Raw genomic sequence first — 21,163 nt, 5'->3', positions numbered from 1 at the left:
TTTCCTGTAGTAAAGCAGCGGTCCCCAACCTTTTTTTTGCGCCACGGACCGGTTTATGCCCGACAATATTTTCATGGACCGGTCTTTAAGGTGTCGCGGATAAATACAACAAAATAAAACTAGTACCGGTACCGAAAAAAAGAAAATTTATTCATAGCACACGTGAAAAGACCAAGGAAAACCAAGTAAACGATAAAAACGATAACAAAATAACGCTGAAAATTGATAAAAACCCTGAAAACTATACATTTCACACCTGAGCCTCAACTCTCGCGGCCCGGTACCAAACGACTCACGGACCGCTACCGGTCCGAGGCCCGGGGGTTGGGGACCGCTGTAGTAAAGTACCAACATTCGAGTTTAAATACACTGAGCTGAGCTTATGATAACTGTATGATGTTAAGTTTTCATGTTGATGATGTTAAGTCCTAATATGCTGTAATAGTTCTCAGATAAACTCGGTGGAATAAAAAAAAAGAGAAATATTCCCTCTTAAATACGGGAGCTGGAGTATAAAGTCAAAATACTAAGGTAAACTACAAGGACCTTAGAAGAGGTATAATAATTCAACAGGTTATTTATTTAATTTACATTACCTGAGGTGGTGGAACTATTCTAGTTTAGCATACAGATTTAGCCTCATCTGCTCCAAAAGAGTGAACAGACAACTATGATTTTGTGGAGATGCAATGTCATCATGCCCCTGCTGTAACATTATGACCCTTTGAAGTACTGGAATCAAACACTGTAGCACAAAAAGACCCATTTGCACTTCTGCATCATTATATTTTGGTACAGGTGGGAGATGTATTTATGGATGGAAAAGAGATCACTTTAACCTGCTCCAAATAAATCACCTATCATCTTAATTGCTGTTTTGACAATGCACTTGTTTGCAGTGTGAAAATGATTTTTGCTCATTTGCAGCAAGGCTTTACTGTATGCAATGACAGACATTATTAAAGTATCATTACAAAAGATTGCACATTGTGTAAATTGTAAATAGAAAACACAATAATTATTTGCTAATTAGTAACATATTCAATGTATCTGAAAACACAAAGTACCAAGACAACATTGCAAATACTTGCAAATACTTGAAACCTTGTATTTTCTTGCTTTTAGAAAGAGATTTTTTAATTTATTTTTATTTATTTATTTATTTTTTGCCTGTCCCGTTTGGCTCTTTTGCCATCAGAATTGTTGTCTAAAGGCAAAGAAAGATGCCCAACGGATTTACTTTACCAAACTGACCATCCCAGCCTTGCCGTAATGGTCCATTTGATTCACCTTTTATTGTTTATTTTATTTTCACTTGCTGAATACGGGACAGACTTGACTGGGGGAAAGAAGGGGAGAAAGAAAGAGGGAAAGAGAAACAGCTGAGAAGAGGGACGGGGGAGAAGGGCAAAAGACAAAAACCAACAGAATGGGCAGAGAAAAAAAAGAAAAAAATGCATCTATCGATCACCTGTTGAGAAAGAAAAAAGAAAACAAGCAGAAGAGAACAAGAGTAATAGAATAAACAGCATCACAATGATATATGGGAATATGACAGTAAATACTAAATATTAAACATTATTGTGCAGCACATAAGATCAACAGAACACAGTGTGCTTTGAGGTAGGAGCCAAAAAGGGTGTAGTTTGTGGGTGTGATCACCACCACCAACGCACCGACACCTGAGGGAGTCCGCCACTGGCAGGGGAAGTGGTGGTGGGTGGAGATAGGCCTCCAAACCTTGGAGGGCCTGAGATGTCCCCAGAAAGGTGGCGTCTGATACCCAACCTGATATATAGACACAGACATACAGGCACACACAGACACAAACATCCATTCCCACCCTCATGCTCTCATATGCACTTACTCCACACTCAACCAACGTGGAGACAAACATAAAGAGACACTGTACACACGATCACACTCCCCAAGCGTACTCTACGAACCGGGTCTAGGTACCCTTGCTCCTGGAGGGGGAACTGCACCCAGACCCAGGTGGTGTTACCCTTTTCCCTGCGGTGGGGGGAGGCAGACCGCCCCGACTCCGCAGCAGCAGGGAGGCCCCACACTCCAGACCGCAGTCGGACGGCCAACTCCTCCTCCTAGCCCCCCCGCTCCAGCAGGCCGCAGAGAACGGGGGTGAGAGAAGACTCCAAACCTCCCTCCACCCGCTCATTGTAGTGTGGATGCATGTGTGTTCTAAGGTGCATTTAAAACCCAGGAGGGCATGGAGCTACCTGCCAGAGAGCAGCAGGTAAGCGCATGGTCCCTCCTGCTAGCCCTCAATGTCTACGTGTATTTAAAATTGAGAGGTGGGCAACGACGCCAGGGGTGAGGTGTACACCCTGATGGACCAAACTATGACCCCCCACCCCCACTAGGTGATGGAGCTGATCAAAGGAGCCCAGAGCAATCGATCTCATGTGGAGAGCAGTTTCTGTATCAAGACTAATGTAATCTAATAGATAATTTCTATATTGGTTAGAATTAAGATTATTTTTATTTTTCCAGTTCATGAGGACTGTTTTCTTGGCTATGCATAGGGCAGTGAAAACCATATGGGCGATATTCTTTTTTGAAGTGACATTATCTAAACTGCCCAACAAACACACAAAGGGGGAAGTTGGAATGTTACATTTCAGACACTTTGATAAGTCTTCACATATCTCGCGCCAAAACTTCTGAACTGGTGGACAGAACCAAAGAGCGTGGATATAATTGTCCGGTGAATTGGTTTGGCAGTGTGAGCAGTTGTTGGTAGACGTAAAGCCCATCTTGAACATTTTTTGAACAGATTTTTTAATTTAATGGCACCAACACATTTCCAGAAGGCCGGGAGCATTGTGTTGCATTGCGCTGCATCTCATCTTCTTTTAACAACGCTGTAACCCTTTCAGAACTGAAAGGATCATTTACTGTTCTTTTGAAAAGAAAGAGAATTGTTTTTCCATTCTTGCTTGATAAGCAGTACTGTTCAGCTTCTGAGCAGCGCCTCTGTGACATATTTTTCAAATCATAGGTGTTTTGCTGAAACACGCAACACGAGTAAAAAATGCTGTCTAGATTGCAGTATATCTGGATGCAAACTCTTAAGGCTACATATACAGGAATATGAAAAAGAAAGTGTCTAAAATACTTTATCCAGTCCTGTTAAAAACTAAGTACACGTTTACTTCTTTCCATAGGTAGTAAGTGCATAAGTAGCAGCTAGGTGCCGATAATCAAATTCACTTGATTAATTGATCATCAACAAGTATGACCAGCTCTGTCAAAACAGAAGTTTGGGCAGCTTGATGACAGCAATGTCAGTCATATTTATCAATTTTTCCCTATTGGTCACTTTGGATTGATGCCTGTGTCAGAAGTCTCTTCCTGTCTAATGAGGGTTCTTCCTCCTTAATATCGCTACCTTTCTACTGCTCAGAGGGGATCATCTAATTCTAAGGCAGGCAAAAGATTTTCCCAAGTGGCCACATGTGAACATCGAACTGTAGTGAAAGGCTGCACCAATAAGCTGAAGTTCATTCAGCTCAGTGTTAAATTTATCTCTTTGTAAGCTTATCGGAGTTGCCCTCCACAACAGTCCCAGGAAATATTAATTGGCCACCAATGATCTGAGTTCTGTCTTATACGTTGGGTCTTTAACTTGCTATTTCATGCATTTTAATGACACTTCCTCTCTGACAGGCACGTGCAGAGGGGGGGGGCGGCTTGAGCACCCGCCCCTTTCCTGATGGGTGCCCAAAGTGCCCTTTTGTTGAGGCAACTTTTTTTTTTTTAATTATTATTATTATTTTTTTAATGTGTGCGTGCGAAGTCCTGTCTGTGCCCCTCAACAATAATATTTAACTATTAATCACAGTTTTGCTAAATAAAAGGATCTGGCTTGCATCAGTCACATGATCACTATTAACCAATGATCGCCCTTGACGGCAGAACGCGCTGGTTACGAGCCGGGAACGAGCTCACAAAGAGCACGCGCATTTGTTGCGGTCCGGAGCTGTAGGAGAAACGCAAGTTAACTCAGAGACACAGACTGATTCACAGACAGAGCCTAAATTATTTCTCACAGTTTTTTGTGTCCTTATGGTTCCAAGCGCTGTCACCAATCTTTGCATTTTGTTATTATCTCATGATACTTGTTTAATCAGCTACCGTCTCTCCTATGGACTTTTTAATGTCTAGAGTCTCAGATCAACACAGCCCTGCCCTCCAGCACTATCAGCAGCAGGAGCAGCAGAAACCCCTCAACAGCAACATTGTACTGTGGCTGTAGCTCAGGTGGCAGAGCAGGTCAACCACTAATCAGAAGGTCGGTGGTTTGATCCCAGGCTGCCTCCAGGATGCCAAATATCCTTGGGCAAGATACTAACGCCAGCTTTGCAGCCTCTGCAGCAGAGGGTGGATTATGCTCTTTTACCCACACCTGCAACTCAGGAGATAGCATTCGTAAATATTGCTCAAGGATGATGATTTCCCCAATGTCCTGAACGGTTTTATCTTCAGGGTGGACCCATTTTACATAAAGCTCCTTCAGCCGTGCATACAACTCTTTAGGGCTTTCTGCAGGGTTTACATCAAGAGATCGAAATCTCTGCCTATAGGTCTCAGGATTGATATCATATTTATAAAGAATAGCTGCCTTAACCTTGTCATAATTCAAAAAATCATCAACATCCATATGTACATATGCACCTCTTGCTTTGCCCGTAAGCAGCGGTACAAGGTGAAAACCCAATCATGTCTCTGCCACCGACAGGCCATTGCAATGCGTTCGAAGGTAATCAAAAAATGTTCAATATCATCCTCGTTGGTGAGTTTTTGTAACTTAGGCTCCAGAAAATGGGACTGACCTGATGAACCAGTAACTGATATACCAAGACCAGCTTGAGGAAGAATGTCATCATCTAGAGATTCTGGATCAGGTGATTCAGCTGCCTGACCTTCAGGCACTGGAGAAGTGCGGGCTTGTGCTTCTACCTGTAACAACTGAAACTGGTGTTGAAGTGCTTTAAAACGTTGTTCTTGCTTTGCACTTTCCTCCTTCTGTTTAGCCTCTCTGGCCTCCTGCTGGCCCATATGTGAACGGAGAAGAGAGATCAGATCCGATATCGTTGGCTCCCTACCTTGGCCCTCAGTGCTGTCTACCCCTCCAGAAGCTCCATTCTCCTCCTGTTCTGCATCGACTTGTCCTTCTGAGCCCATTTGCTGGCTTGGTACATCTCCTCGGACTACTCTCACACTCCTTGCTCCTCTCTGCATGGTTTGATAAGGAGTGGGGAGAAAAAAAAAAAACCCTGAAACTTTTATCTCATGCAAATAGTCATTTGCATGCAAGACAGTCCCATTGTTGTTCAATAAATGTGCCTTGTGAAAATAATTTTCTATTCTGTTGTAATGCATCAAACGTGTCTTTTGAATAATTTGATTAGCTAATTATCTTATTCACTAGTTATCTGGTTCATCATTTGGTTTTTAATTGTGTAGTGTATATAGCCTTTGTGTCTCAGATTCTATCATTGTATCCTGATATGAAATATTGTGATGATGCTAATTCTGAATGTTGGTTGTTGTGGAAATGGTTATTAAATAAACTAATCTTAAATCTCAAAAAAAAAAAAAACCCAAAAAAAACAACTGTGCCTTTTTTGTGTGTGTGTGTGTATTTTTTTTAAACTGGCTGTATCCCACTGCTGCCACCAATTGTCATGATCCAAGCAGCCAGGAACACACAGGCACAAATGTAATCTTCAAAAAAATGGGTTTTATTATACCCCCAAAAAGGACAAGATGATTACAAAAATTCAAAATAACAAAAAATAAAGTTTTTAAGAACCAAGTGGGCCCATAAAAGAGGTTAACTTAACAGACCGCCACTCAAAAGTCATTTAACAAAAACATAACTCAACAAACTGACCTGCCCAAATGAGAAACAGCTCCAGTTATATAGCAAATGAATAAACCATTATATACACCAAAGGTGAAAACTAAAGAGATAACAGCTAACCATCATTCAAGAAGAACCCCATTCCCCCTGCATGATCACAATAGATGGTCCAGTCCACTTTATTGGCTTCTGCATTTAAACCAGCTCCACCCTCAGCCTCCTCTTTCAGCCAAACCAGGAAGGACTGGAGCGGAGGTCAGGTAACTAAGTATCTCAGTTGTGTGGTTGCATGCATCCATCACAATTATATACAGAGATTTATGGTACTGCAAACTTCCTGGTTTTCATTCAGAGCCAGAGTCCTAGCAGGCTTTCATTGCATTCAGATAAACAGCCTGTCTGGAGAGCAAAAGAATGATTGCATTTGCCAAAATGAAATCCCATAGCCATTATCAGATGAAAGCGCAGCCTTTTATTAGCTTTTTAAAAATTGTTGCATATTAAAAAAACAACAACACATGACACAGGAAGTTTTGAGCTGGATATCCCTTATCTGGATTTCCTGGATACACTGAAAACTCTGAAATGTCTTTCAGCAGATGATTAGTCAACAGACTTTAAAAATAAATAAATAAATAAATATCAAATATTACGGTTCAGATTTCATAACTTGTTTGTGTATTTTTCTGTTGCTAAAAACAAGCAAAGAAAAATACCGCTGGCAAATCTTCAAGTCTAAAGTTTCTCAAAATGAAAAAACAGAAGTGCCTCTAAATTGTAATTAAGTAGTGTGCAGTACTTAAGCTAATGTGCTTAAGCCACTTCCGGGAGAGGCTTTGAAAGAAACGTTACAGCTTCAGTATAGAGCCACGCAGGTGCAGTGTGGATGGCCAGGGGAAAAATATGGAGTGAACCTAAAACAGAATGATATACAGGTAATTTGAAAATGTGCAAGATCAGGGCTTAAACCTGGTTTTAAGAAGAAAAAAGTAAAAAAATAAAATCCATAAAACACAGAAAATGTCCTGGCAATTTTCTGCCAGCACGTTATACATTTTAAATCCTCCTTATTTTAAAACAGTACATTGCACATTGTACATTGTGTGTATTTATGCATTTTTGTTCAGTACAGAGTCGACTGCTTTATCATCACTTGCCAAATGTTTACTTTAATAGCGATGGAAAAATAAGGCATTTTGATGTGCTTTCATTTGACGTTTGTGATGAGAAGGGTTGTATTCTCACCCCATCTCATCAGCTGTGCCTTTCATCTAACATAAACTGCATCTCCCCCAACTCCAGTCGAGCATGTCTTTTTCAAACGACTAAAGCACTTGTAGAACCTGCGCTTGAAAGATTATATTCTCACATCAAACACTGAATAAAGGGTGAATCTCACCCAAAAAACACCCCAGATAACAAAAAACCCCTAGCTGCTTGAATAGACTTTATCTTTGTCTGTATCATATAATTCAATCTGGAGGTGACAAACTGTGTTCTAAATAGTAGAGCCTTAAAGCATTGCACAGGAAAGTGAGCTTTCTTTGGCTATGAATTCCATTAAATTATTATTCTAGCAAGCTGAAAACATTTTTAGATTTTGTGTGTGTGAAGTGGTGCTGTATGCATATGCTTTTTGTTGGCTGCGTAAGAATAAGCAGGTACATGCAAAGTGCTCCATTACCTCCATTAGTCTCACAGTGGCATGTGCAGCCATCAGAAATATCCAGTGTTGGGTAAGTTACTTTAAATTAGAAACTTAGTTACATTACTAGTTCCATCAAAAGTAACTCAGTTACTTCAAGTTACTCGTTACTTTCAAAGTAACTAGTTACTAGGGAAAGTAACTTTGGTTTTACTCAGAATTCTCTTGTTAATGTGCTGCTTCCATAACTTTGCCAGTCTTCTAGCTTGCTTACTTGCCACAAGTGCACTGTGCCACCTACCAATAGAAAGGAAAAATAATGTGCATATTTCCACGAGAGAAATCCCACACCTGGACCGTCATTGACTGCTGCCATGATTCTAGCCTACGTCACAGCGTCATGTGCGCCTTTTACATCCAACACAAAAACTGCAGTCGTGGTGATTTTGATTGTACTCAGAACTCGGAAATTCAGCCTTCTGAATAGGAAGATGTAGGTAACACCAGACTGCAGATGAGCTGCACACAGGGCTGGACTGTATTTAATAATGTACTTAATAACGCGTTAGTCCCAACACTGGAAATATCACTGTTCAAACAGCACGTCTTTGTGTACTGATATCTCTTGCTGTGCTTAAAAATGGTCAGCGGGAATGCACTTTTCCATTTAGCAAAAAACAAAAAACAAACAAAAAAAACCAACTGCCAAAATGCCTTAGCAGGATTCGAGAGTGTCCATAAGTGCGGCACTGTTGCTAGTAAGAAGTAAGTCTTTTTTTTAATGCATGGAGCTGGGCTTCTAATGCTGGTAAACCAGTCAGAATGCTCGTTACTGCTGATGTGCTGTAGATATTTTAAAAAACGATTTAAAATTCAGATTTTTAGACAGTTACGAGAAAATGTGCTCCCCTCAAAGAAAATGTGTTCAAGAGGAAATTAAAACTATTAGCAGCCAGTATATGCTGTGAGCTCTATGCATGACACATCTGTGTGGTTTCTGCCCGTTTCCAGCTTCACATGCTTAGTCTCACACAGGTTGTCGCCATGGAGATGCTGAAAGCCTCAGAAGTCTTTCAACCACATTTTGCGCTCTTTGAAGGGTTCAGCTTTTCTGATGAATTTGAGATGCTAACAACATAGAATGGACTGTTGCTTTCTAGTTAAATTCACTTGCTTTCATTATTTTTGTGCACAGGTGAACAGGTACTGTAGCACTTATGTGCCAAGACCAGATTTTTCTCATCAGTCTCATGGAGGTCAAATAAAAGCGGAAATAGCAATCGCTGTCTACACTTTTAGCGACCATCTTTAGATGAAAGGTTTATTTCTTTAAATTGGTGCATTTTAACACGAGTCAGCAGGGACTTTTGAAGGCAGCCTTAAGAAGGACTGAATAAGGCTGATTTTTGAATTTGATTTTGTTTGAGCTCCTAAGGTTGGTGCTTATACTGAATATTTGATTTTCAAGAAATATAGTCAAAAACAAACAACAGCAAAAAAAAAAAACTTTTCCCTATTTAATTCTGTATACTATGTGTGTGTTTTTACTCTTCTCTCCCTGAATTGTTTAAAACAAGAAGGGACTGATCGAAGAACATAAATGTTTAAATTTATAAATTTACTTTTTGTCTTAGGTACAAAATCAATATAATTTAACCCTTCTGAGTTTGAATGCTCTCAAAGTTATAAGATGCAATTGTATGAGTTAGGGAACAGAGGAAAAAGCTTCTGGCAACTAGCAAGGATTTGCATAAAACAAAAAGTGCTAGAAGCATTAAGCCACTTTTGAAAACACCAGCTGAACATGAAAACATATTTTTACTGAGAAAGGCTGAGAGAAAAATAACAGGACACGGGATTTGTACAGTTGTTCAAAGACACACACACACACACACACACACACACACACACACACACACACACACACACACTTAGATTATTTTTTATGGAGGTGACAAAAACTTTGTTTGAGCAGAAAGACAGTATGAGATATTTAACCCCTGGGGATTCAAAGTGTTTGCAAAACGCTTCTCTTATCTTCAAATTAAATGCCAGCAGAACATTTTTTTTAAACCTTTTTTCTGAGTTTTTCTTCTAACAATAAGCTGCAGTGCAGGCTTTGGATCCTTGTTTAAACAGTGTAAACTTAGTTATAGAAAAATTCTGTTATAGTTATAGATAAGATCTGCTTGTAGATAAAGAGCTTCGCTTGGTAATGCCATTCTTATCAGCGCTTTGCATGTTTACTTGACATTATCAAAGAAAGTAATTGTTAATGTTTCATCAGGGTGTTTTTCATGCTGCAGTGCACATCCTGCTACTCCCACTGCCCACTTGAAGGTGAAACAGGGTTACATCGTCTGTTCTGCCTGATCCACTTGTGACCACTTTCACATTAGTTTTCATTAGCAGCCTGCCAAGTTGTTACCTTGCTTGCCTGATAGAACTCGAACTTCCTTGTTATGGTCGAGGCCATTTCTATTTTGCTTCATATTTTATCAACAGTGCAGCTTTTACAAACTAATTGCACTTGTTTTGCTGCTAATTTACACATGCTTCTACAATTCTAACAGGTATATAACAAATTAACAAATTCCTCTGATGAGGAAAAGCGGAAGGGAATGGATGGATATTGAGGGAAACATGAAGATGAAACCAGGAGATGTCCTTACTGAATCATCAGAGCTGAAGAGGTGATGGAGAAACAGGTTTACCTTTTAGGTGACATGAATGAGTTGAAGGGAAGTTATGAACTGTTTCTGAGAGACAAATGACACCAGGATCCTTTTCTATGTAGCTGACAGCTGGTAACTGTGCAGGGGCGGGTCTAGCAAAGTTTTTCCAGGGGGGCCCAGGTAGGGCATTAACAGGGAAAGGGGGGCACAAAGAAATACTTTTTTCTTATTCTCATTTAAAATGTCTCGCTTTTATTAAATAATTATCTGAATCTTACAACCAAAGTTTTTATCTGATGTAAAATGTATAGAAATCATACATATACCAACAAGATAGTGTACATCACTGTCACAACAGCATTTGTTTTCATTCAAAGACTTTATGGCTTTTCCTATAATGCCTGGTGGGCCGGTCTCTAGTCAAAATGCCCGGGCTGATTTTTTTTTTTGTCCCAGTCCAGCCCTGCTCTAAACTCGTAATGGAAAAAAATGAGCATCTGTTCTATTTAGTAATATTTGGAACAGAATATAAAACAGATGTCTGCGCGGGGGAGACTTTGATGCAGTCAAACTACTTTTTGAAAGCACAGCAAGCAACCCTGCACTGAACTGTGCTGGCTTCATTTTTAAAATTTGGAAGCTGTGTTTATCTTTTCAAATCTTACAATCCATGGAGGACAACAGCTTATTTTTTACCACACAGGATATCAGAATCAGTGTTGCCAACACCTCAGTAAGAAAAATCGCTACTGGCTGTCCTAAAAGTCGCTAGAAGTCGCTAAACGACGTCCTTGCCTAATTTGCATAATTGGTCATGCTAATGTCATTGTTACCTACGTTGTTGGAGAGAGAAATAACATCGTGGAAGAGACATAAAGTGAGTAACAAACGTCCTAAATGCATTTAGAATTTATTTAGAATTACAAATAAAATTTCTTTTAGCAATTGTTTTTTTTTCCATGTCACAATACCAACCTTGCTCCTTTATCCGGCTTGGACCGGAAAAAGTGACCTGAAATAGGGGGGGTGGGTGGGTGTGTGTGTATAAGTAGTTTTAAACCTTGTGATCCACAAAACAGCATAAGAGTAAAAGAACTGACTTTGCTCGTGCGTGATTCATTTGCAGTTTGGACGCACAGGTGTGCACATCTCCTGCCCTGATAGCAGCTGGGGGCTTTGGCACGGGTGAGGTGCCCACAGCAGCATAAATAAGTCTCCAATAACATCAGAAAAAGTGGCCAGATTTGTCGCTAGTCGCTTTTTTAGAAAAAAAAAGTCACCAAGGGGGTCTGAAAACTCGCTAAATATAGCAACAAAGTCGCTAAGTTGGCAACACTGATCAGAATAGTAGCTATAAACACACCTGTCAACTTTTTGTAAAAATACTTTTTTTTAAAGCGAATAAAACTGAATTATCATTAGACAATAACAGCTGGTTTCAACAACAGCAACATGTATTATCTTTAGTTCTTCATGTGGAAGAAAACAAAAAGAAAAAAGCTAAAAATGAAAAAAATACATATGCTTCTGATTTCACTACATGTTTATGGGCAGTAGACATATTCTGAAGAAAAGCAATATCCATATAGCCTCCTGACTACCAGCAATGCAAATTTGTCCTCTGTAGAGCACCTTTCTAAACCTGAATATCTCCCATGCACTGCATACTACAGAATTACCTCCTTTTGGTATCTACAGAGGACATTTAGGGATTTCCAATGATACCAAATGTGAAGGGGTGGAGCTTTGGGAACATTAGTTTTTTCATTAAGGAACATGGCAGCCATCGCTGCAAGCACATTTTATGAGAAGAAGAAAAGTAAGTGCATAAAACTTCTTATTGGGGAATTTTTAGCTATAAATGTTAGCATATTTTAAATAAGTCTCTTAATAACACATTAAAACATAGTATGCTTAATTCTAACTTCATTTTAGTATAGTATTGAAGTGTTTAAAAAAATGTCCTCCGTAGTGGACATTTGTAGTCATTTCTTCCATTTTGTTCTGTTTTTTTTAAATGACCAGAAAAGGAGTCCTTTTTAGAAGCAGAAAGAAATTTATTGCAGTTTGATGAGGGAAACTCAGATCTTGAGTTGTCTGATGAAGAAGATCATAGGGAATAAGCCCTTGAAGAAGAAAGGAGGAGCATCAGGGATGGTACTCAGACCTGAACTTGCTGTCATTAAGTGGTTGGACAGTTGTCATGGCATCCTCTGCCTATGGCAATCAACCTCAGGACAGACGCACAAGATGGTTTAAGAAAAACAAAAGGTTTGTCCATGTGCCAAGTCCACTGGCAATTGCTGAGTACACTACCAATATAGGTGACGTGGACCATATTGAATGTTGAGTTTCTACAGGATGGTCTCTCACACTCAGAAATTGACAGTATGTGCAGTTTTCTACTTTTTTGATCTGGCAATCACCAACTCGTGGCTTCAGTATAGCAGTGACTTGCAGTTTTGGGGGAAGAAACCACTACAGTTCCTTGAGTTCAAACTTCTCCTTGGTGAAGAGTTGAAGCAAATGTTTGCCATCAAAGTTCATTTTTACACGTTCGGCCTTCCAATGTCCTCTGCAGTGGACATGTGATATCTAAAAAATGTAAACTTTTTTTTCCCAAAAAATTATTTCAGTCTTCTAATTACTTTACAAACATTGGGGGATTTAAAATTTTTTTTGATTGGACAACATTTTTTTTTTCCTGGTAGTCAGGAGGATAGAACAGCTTCATTACATGACTGCTTGGCTCAGTCCTGCTTATTTGGAATACTGATGATTCCTGGTTGTTTGTCAGAATTCTGTGGTTCACTATTTTGTGCTTTCAGGAGGTGAGAAATGGCAGGAGGCAAAAAATAATGAACAAAATGGAAAAAAAAAAATCAATTGCTGTATATGCAAATATGGTTGTTCATCTTTAGGGCTGCAACAATGTGTCGGCATAACTGATGACGTCAACTACAAAAATTTGTTGACGCTGAATTTTATTGTTATATACTAATACTAGTAAATGTGTTTTTGTAACTGCAGTACATTACAGGAAGCCATGGGGGCAGTATCATCTATATCAGGGGTCACCAACCTTTTTGAAAGTGAGAGCTACTTCTTGGGTACCGATTAATGTGAAGGGCTACCAGTTTGACACACACTTCTCAAATAACAAATTTCCTCAGTTTAACTTAATTATGTGTTATCATTAATAATTAATGATATTCATCTATGTACGGACACTAATTATGTTAATTATTTTTCACCATAATTATAAAGAATGCAATTAGGAAACAAGGTAGGAAACATAAATATCAATATGCAACGCTTTATTTCTATATATCTCTGCAAGTATTTACATTTTGAAGTGATCACTTCTACAACATTTTCACTTACCACTAACAAATTTTAACAAATTTTAACAAATCATGCACTGTTACATACATTATTTTTGTATGTATGTAACATACAAAAAATCAACTTTCAAATTTTACAGAACTTTTCACCAAATTGGCAGCATTTTAAAGCAAATTGTCACATGTTACACTTAACAAACACATTTGTTTTTCAATAATTAAATTCAACTTTGACATGACACTGTAATGTTGCCACTGAGAACATCTAATATGGCTTTCTTTGTCTGTTAGTGGGAAACCTGGCATTGCATGCTGTTCACCAGTGTGTTGTAATCTGGGGTATAACTTGACACTGCAACTCTGAGTGAGTCTTGCAGATGTGCATCGGAGAGGCGTGTTCTGTGTTTGTTCTTGATGAAGTTCATGTCAGAAAAGGCTGATTCACAAAGATAGGTTGAACCAAACAGGCTGGCAACCTTCATAGCTGCTGTGCACACACCACTGTACTTTTCTGTGTCAACAAGGCACCAAAAGTTTGGTGCACCCAGATAGGCTTTGAGGTGGACGTCATTTTGCAATGTTACAATTTCGATTTCCACCTGTCCAGCATCCAAGCTGAACATTGAACTTAGTTGCTCAGCAATGCATGTTGTGTCCACATTCATGAAAGGATTGGAAACAAATGAGACACATGGCTCAAGCTGATCAAGGTCACAAAACCTGTTCTCAAACTCTTGACCAAGTCGGTTTATGACTTGAGTGTACTTTTCTGCAACTTTGTCAAAAGTCTCAGATGCAGAAGCATTGTCTTTCAGCACCATCTGCACAGAGGGAAAGTGCAGCACCTTTTTTCTCTGTAAATGCACAGAGAAAATGTTCATCTGGGCTTTAAATCCATTTAAAGCACTTATCATGTCAGCAACAGTCTTACCTTTGCCTTGCAGCTCACAGTTCAAATGGTTCAGTTTCCCAGTAATGTCTGTTAAAAACGCAAGGTCAAGTGTCCACTCAGTGTCCTCCAGCAGAGATGTGTCTTCCCCTTTGGATTGCATGAACTCCTTGATTTCACCCAAAAGTGACAAAAAACGAAGCAAAATCCGTCCCCTGCTGAGCCATCGGATTTCCGTATGTAGTAGCAGGTCACCATATTCAGCTCCTCCAATAGCACCTTGAATGTTCTGTGCTGTTTAGCTCTGGAGCGGATGCTGTTTATGATCTTCACGACGGGAGTCATGACGTGCTCAAAGCCGATCACCTTTGCGCATAACGCCTGCTGGTGAATGATGCAGTGGTAATGCATGAAGTTTGGGAACTCTGTGTCACCTTTACAGTGAGCGATGAATCCCGTATGTCGGCCGATCATAGCAGGAGCCCCGTCGGTAGTCACTGATACCAGCTTTTCCAACGGTACCTTTTTCTTCGCGAAAAACTCCTTCACCGCGTTATAGATGTCAACTCCCTTCGTTGTTGTCTTTAGCGGCAGTAGTGTCAGAAGTTCTTCTTTTGTGGAGAAACCATCAAATACCATCCGGATAAAGACCATCAGCTGTGCTGTGCTGTACTGCTGCTGTCGACGGACTCGTCACACTGGATGCTAAACCAACTGCACTTTGCCAGATCCTGATCCAACTGATCGGCCAAGTTCCCGGACATAGCCGACACTCTTCTAACAATTGTAGTTGCCCCCAGCTGGACATCAGAGAGAGTGGAGATTACATCGTTTCCATATTTCTCGTCTTTAAGCACAGTTTTTGCAATTATCATCATTGCTTCTTTGAAATACTCCCCGTCTAAAAATGCCTTCTTTTTCTTAATCATGAAATGTGTAGCTCTAAATGAGGCTTCGGTTGCTTTTTGAGAGTTTTTCACCGGTCTCGTGAAAAAAGACTGCTGTTTGCTCAAACCTGCCTTTAATTCGCGGGCCTTTTCCGCTCGCAGTGTGCTGCCCTTTGGGTAGTTAGCATGGTAGCTTGTGTGACACGTTCGGAAATGTCTCTCCACGTTGTGCCGCTTTGCCGTTGCCACAGTTGCCCCGCAAATGAGACACACGCATGAATCTTTCACAGAGGTAAAAAAGAACTCTTCCTCCCATTCACTGTGAAAATTATGTTTTCTTCCTTTTTTCCGCCATGTTTTCCTCATCTCCTCACCTTTGCCTTTGCTGGTCTTCACGGCAACTGTTTCCGTGGAGACCAGCTAGCACTAAATATTAGATCATGATCTAATATTTAATAATAAACTTTTTTTTTAATATATTATCTCTAACAAATTAACGCCAATGCAATTGTGATTAAAAAAAAAAATAGCAAGAAAAAATAAAAATAGATGCAGCTTACTGGTAAGTTGTTAAGGTGAGCTATTTTTAGAACAGGCCCGCGGGCGACTCATGTGGTCCTTGCGGGCGACCTGGTGCCCGCGGGCACAGTGTTGGTGACCCCTGATCTATATCATCTGCCAAGACTTCACTCAATACTAACAAAGAAGAATGTAGCCAAATGTAACAGAGGAGGATGAAAGAAAATGGAAACTGAGGTTTTAAAAAATGTGAAAGCATTTCACAGACAACAAAAAAAAACTTCTCAGGTTGATACTTGCTAAGCAAACACTGTTTCAGTTTTGTTAGCTAATGAGTGAAATGCAACAGTGAACCATTAGACTGAAGTAGCTTCACTTTCTCCTATTTTTTCTCTCACATTAACATTAGCGTTTATTCTGAAACCTATTCCACCTTACGTTGGGTAGTTAATCTGTGGGTTAGACAATGTCAATAATTAATGATATACATAATCAGTTAAAAGATTTTAATTGGCATTGAAATCTACACCATCTGAGAAACTGATATATAACCAAATTTGTGATTAGTAACGGCCTCTTATAATTCAGTTTTGTGTTTTAATAGTATTAATCAAAGGCGTATAGATGAGTTTGTCCTGAAAAGAGGCTCATGCACCTCTCAAATGACTGAAGTTGTGACAGAGAGCAGCTTTATCATGGTTATCAGCAGCTGGGAACATCATCTCAAAGATAAGAGCAAGCCTCACTCCAGAGCAATCGTGAATTCATGAACCGATTCATCTGTTAACTTATTTTGGACTGGAAAATAAAATCTTTTTGATTTCATTTGAAGAATTATTTGAACTTATGTACAGAAGTCATATATTGTGAAAAAATAAATTTCTAAAAACCTTTTAATAGGCACCTAAGGTTCTTAAAATATCAGCCTGCAGATTTCAGTGTCTCCAGATTCAACAAGGTACTGGAAACATTCCTCAGATTTTGGCCACTTGAGTACAGTGAACTCACTGTCATGTTCAAGAAACCAGTTTGAGATATTTGAGCTTCGTGACATGTGTTATCATGCTGGATGGTGGGTACACAGTGCTTATAAAGGAATGGACACGGTCAGTAGCATTACTCAATCAATTGCTGAATTGTTACAATCTTCTGTCATCTAGTTTTGTGAGCCCATGCTAACCTCATACTCATTTTCTTTTTCTGAGATGGTAGAAGTGGCATCTGGTGTGCTCTTCTGCTGCTGTATTCCAGCTGCTTAAAAGTTTGATGTGTCCATTGGTTATTTGCTGTTGCATTCCAGTCAGCTTGAAGCAGTCTCCTTTGATCCCTGGCATCAACAAGGCAACTTCACCCAGAAAACTGGAGCTCATTAGATATTTTGTCTTTTTTTACACCATTCTCTGTAAACCCCAGATATGGCTATTTCCCAGTAGATCAGTAGTCAAAGGAGCTTTCAAAGAAAAGCGTCTGGACTTTAAGTTACTTGAAGACGTTTCACCTCTCATCCGAGAAGCTTCTTCAGTTCTAAGGTCAAATGGTGGAGAGTCCCAGATATAAACCTAGTGGGAGTAACCCCCCACAGAGGGACAAAAGGACCCCCTGATGATCCTCTAATCGCCTGAGCCAAGGTGTGAAACTGGGTGTGGGTCCCAATCAGCCAGAGTTTCGGGTGAGCTCATTGTGAAACCTGGCCCCACCTTATCATGCGAATTCCTGAGATCAGATGGCCCAGGATGTGAGTGGGCGTTAAGGCGTCTGGGAAGGGATCTCAAAACTGGATTATAGATGGCAGAGAGTTGGTGTCGTAAACCCCCGCCTCTGTTCAAAGATGGTCGCTCACAGTGGACATAGATGGCTTCTTTCACTCCTCTTTCAAACCATCTGTCCTCTCTGTCCAAAATGTGAACATTGGCATCCTCGAAAGAGTGACCTTTATCCTTAAGATGCAGATGGACTGCTGAGTCTTGTCCTGTGGAGGTGGCTCTTCTGTGTTGTGCCATGCGCTTGTGAAGTGGCTGTTTGGTCTCTCCAATGTAGAGGTCTGGGCATTCCTCGCTGCACTGTACAGCATACACCACATTGTTAAGTTTGTGTTTTGGTGTTTTGTCTTTCGGGTGAACCAGTTTTTGTCTGAGCGTGTTGCTGGGTCTGAAATGCACCGGGATGTCATGCTGGGAGAAAACTCTGATACACCGGCTACATAGGGGATGACAATGTTGTTGCGTCTGTCTTTCTTATCCTCCCTCGCTGGTGTCTGGTCTTCTTTTCTGTGCCTCTTTGCTGACTTTAAGAACGCCCATTTAGGATAGCCGCACGTTTTGAGTGCTTCCTTTACATGTGTGTGTTCCTTCTTTTTTCCTTCAGGCTTAGAGGGAACATTTGTGTTCCAGAGGGTGATGGGAGTCAAAGAGGAGGTACTGGTCCGTGTGTGTGGGCTTCCGGTAAACTTCGATGTTGAGGGCTCCCCCGTGTCACCTATTGTAGCCAACCTTTACATGGAGGAAGTGGAAAGGAAGGCTCTTGGCTCTTTCAAAGGAAGAGTACCCAGCCACTGGTACAGATATGTAGACGACACCTGGGTCAAAATCAAGACACAAGAAGTGGAATCCTTCACTGCGCACATTAACACTGTGGAAAAAACATCAAGTTCACTAGGGAAGACACAAAGGACAACTGTTTGCCTTTCCTGGACTGCACTGTGCACATTGAAGAGAACGGCAACCTCAATGGCTCAGGCGATTAGAGGATCATCAGGGGGTCCTTTTGTCCCTCTGTGGGGGGTTTCTCCCACTAGGTTTATATCTGGGACTCTCCACCATTTGACCTTAGAACTGAAGAAGCTTCTCGGATGAGAGGTGAAACGTCTTCAAGTAACTTAAAGTCCAGACGCTTTTCTTTGAAAGCTCCTTTGACTACGATGACCTGGATGACTGAGAACCTTCACAGACACAGTAGATCAGTAGTTTCTGGGACACGCAGACCAGCCCATCTAACATGAGCAAAACATGCCACATTCAAAGTCACTTAAATGTTTTCCCCTCCTTTTGTTGCTCAGTTTGAACTTCAGATGGTTGTCATTGCTGTTTCTACATGCCTAAATGCATGGACTTGCTGCAATGTGATTGGCTCATTAGATATTAGTGTTAACAAATAGATGAACAGGTACACCAAATAAAGTGTCCAGTGAGTGTAGTGGTAGGGTGACATGCTTAGAGCAAAAAAAGAAAAAGCCTGTGAAACCACCATACACCATGATCCAATGAAGATCCCAATTATAACAGTACAAAGAAACCAGACTGCCAACATGGACTTCACTGCAAACCATCCAGGGAAGAAGATGATGTACCACTGATATTATGATATGATACTTTTATCATGTAAAAGTGCATGATTTTGAGATGTTGTCACCACAGCTGCTGGCCCGAGTAGGATTCATTACCAAACTGTATGACTTAATTTTTTTTTTATGGTTGTTAAAGCCTGGCAGGAGAGTTCAGCTGACGGTGACATTTTTGAATGGGCCTGGATGCCCTGGGCCCATAATGCGGACACTGACCCTCACCCGGCCCAAATAGGATCTGACACTAGCACTTTCTTTTCTACCTAAATATGTTCGAAAGATCCTGCGAAGACTGACCAGAGGCCATGTGAATGCAGCAGAGACACAAATAGATTAGTACATAATTTTCTTGGTTTTTGCTGTTGTCTTTTCCAGGCTGAAAGCATGTTCACACTAAAAAAAACCTTTTACATAGAAATAACCCTTAAAAATGGGTCCAAATAGAAAAGAAAAAAAATCACTAACTAAAATGTACAAGGTTTATTCAATAAAAGAGTAGTTCTTTTTCACAGCGTTGATGCGTTGCTATAACCACACAGTTATTCATTCACATTATGACAGAAAATTTTTTACTTGACCTGATGGGTACATTTATCCAGGAACATTCACCTGGAACAGAATGATAATGAATCTACAGATCCCAGGAGTTCACACAGTCTCAATATGGACCAACGCTGATGCCACTGATTACAGTTTAACAAGCATAGTAGATATACATATAGTAGAATTCAACTCAGTAAAGCTGGTATGTAATCATCTTAGATACCTAGCTTTACCACTAAGAAAGCTATATCACTCCACTTGTTAGATAATAATGTTAAAATGCTCCAAAATACACCCACATTATAACCTTGTCATAATAAGGCTGGCTTAAAAGATTTATTTGCAAACTGGCAACAGGGAATAATATGCGGACTGGTGATGTGAGGAGTCTTGAGGCACTGGACAGTAACACACGGGCGGAGATTTGTGAGATCCAAGGAGAATGCATTGAAGGGAGCAATGACTTTTTCATTACCAAACTACATGACTTAATTTTTCTCATAGTTGTTAAAGTCTGACAGGAGAATTCATCTGAGGGGTCATGGTGACAATTTTTGAATGGGCCTGGATGCCCTGCGCCCATAATGCAGACACTGACCCTCACCAAAGCGGAACAGTTTCGTGATCGAAATTAGGTAACCTGACACACAGCAAACAGACATGTCAGACACCTATGTCTTCGTCCACCTTAAAATCAAAACAGCTGTGCCCCTAACAATGACAAATAAACCTTATTACAGCTTAAACATTTGAATTAAAAAATATCATGCTTTGTGTATTTGTCACACAAGAGTAAAGACAGAATTTTTTATTTTATACCAGGGTGTAAACATCCTTGTTCCTGCTCCAAAGCTGCCCTTTGAAATGCGGGCATCTATGGGGATGACTCACATTTGAACCAGTCTCCTTCCGGACCACTCAAAGACCTGCAGCTTTCAGCACTTTGCTGTTGGCAACACAGCGGAAAATACATTTGTGCTCCTCACTCGCTGTTTGGAAACACATGCGTGTCTCATGACCCATGAAGAACTGCATTTTGTGTCTGTATCCAGAGGTCAAATAAATAAAAAGATCTCAAATTTGGACTCATCAGACCAAAGCACAGATTCCCACTGGTCTAATGTCCATTCCTTGTGTTTTTTGGCCCAAACTAACCTCTTCTGCTTGTTGCTTTTCCTTAGTAGTGGTTTCTTAGCAGCTATTTGACCATAAAGGCCTGATTCACACAGTCCTCTGAACAGTTGATGTGTCTCCTACTGGAAATCTGTGAGGCATTTATTTGACCTCTAATCTAAGGTGCTGTTAACTTGTGACTCGGATGAATTTATCCTCAGCAGCAGATGTGACTCTTGGTCTTCCTTTCCTGGGGCGGTCCTTATGTGGGCCAGTTTCATCATAGCACTTAATGGTTTTTACAACTGTACTTGGGGACAA

At 40.3% G+C, this 21,163-nt stretch overlaps 1 protein-coding gene across 1 annotated transcript in view; it reads right to left on the bottom strand.

Annotated features, from left to right (window-relative positions):
• cdk2ap2 (cyclin dependent kinase 2 associated protein 2) overlaps positions 1-21,163 on the bottom strand; it is a 44,766-nt gene that overhangs the window by 8,131 nt on the left and 15,472 nt on the right. Inside the window, exon 2 of the mRNA XM_082535258.1 lies at positions 5,127-5,256. Coding sequence (XP_082391384.1) covers positions 5,127-5,205 — 79 coding nt within the window. The 5' untranslated portion in view covers positions 5,206-5,256. The remainder of the gene's footprint in view (positions 1-5,126; positions 5,257-21,163) is intronic.

Source organism: Aulonocara stuartgranti, assembly GCF_965226115.1.
Source record: "Aulonocara stuartgranti genome assembly, chromosome: 6".
Taxonomy (NCBI): Eukaryota; Metazoa; Chordata; class Actinopteri; order Cichliformes; family Cichlidae; genus Aulonocara; species Aulonocara stuartgranti.
This window is presented reverse-complemented; position numbering and strand designations above follow the sequence as displayed.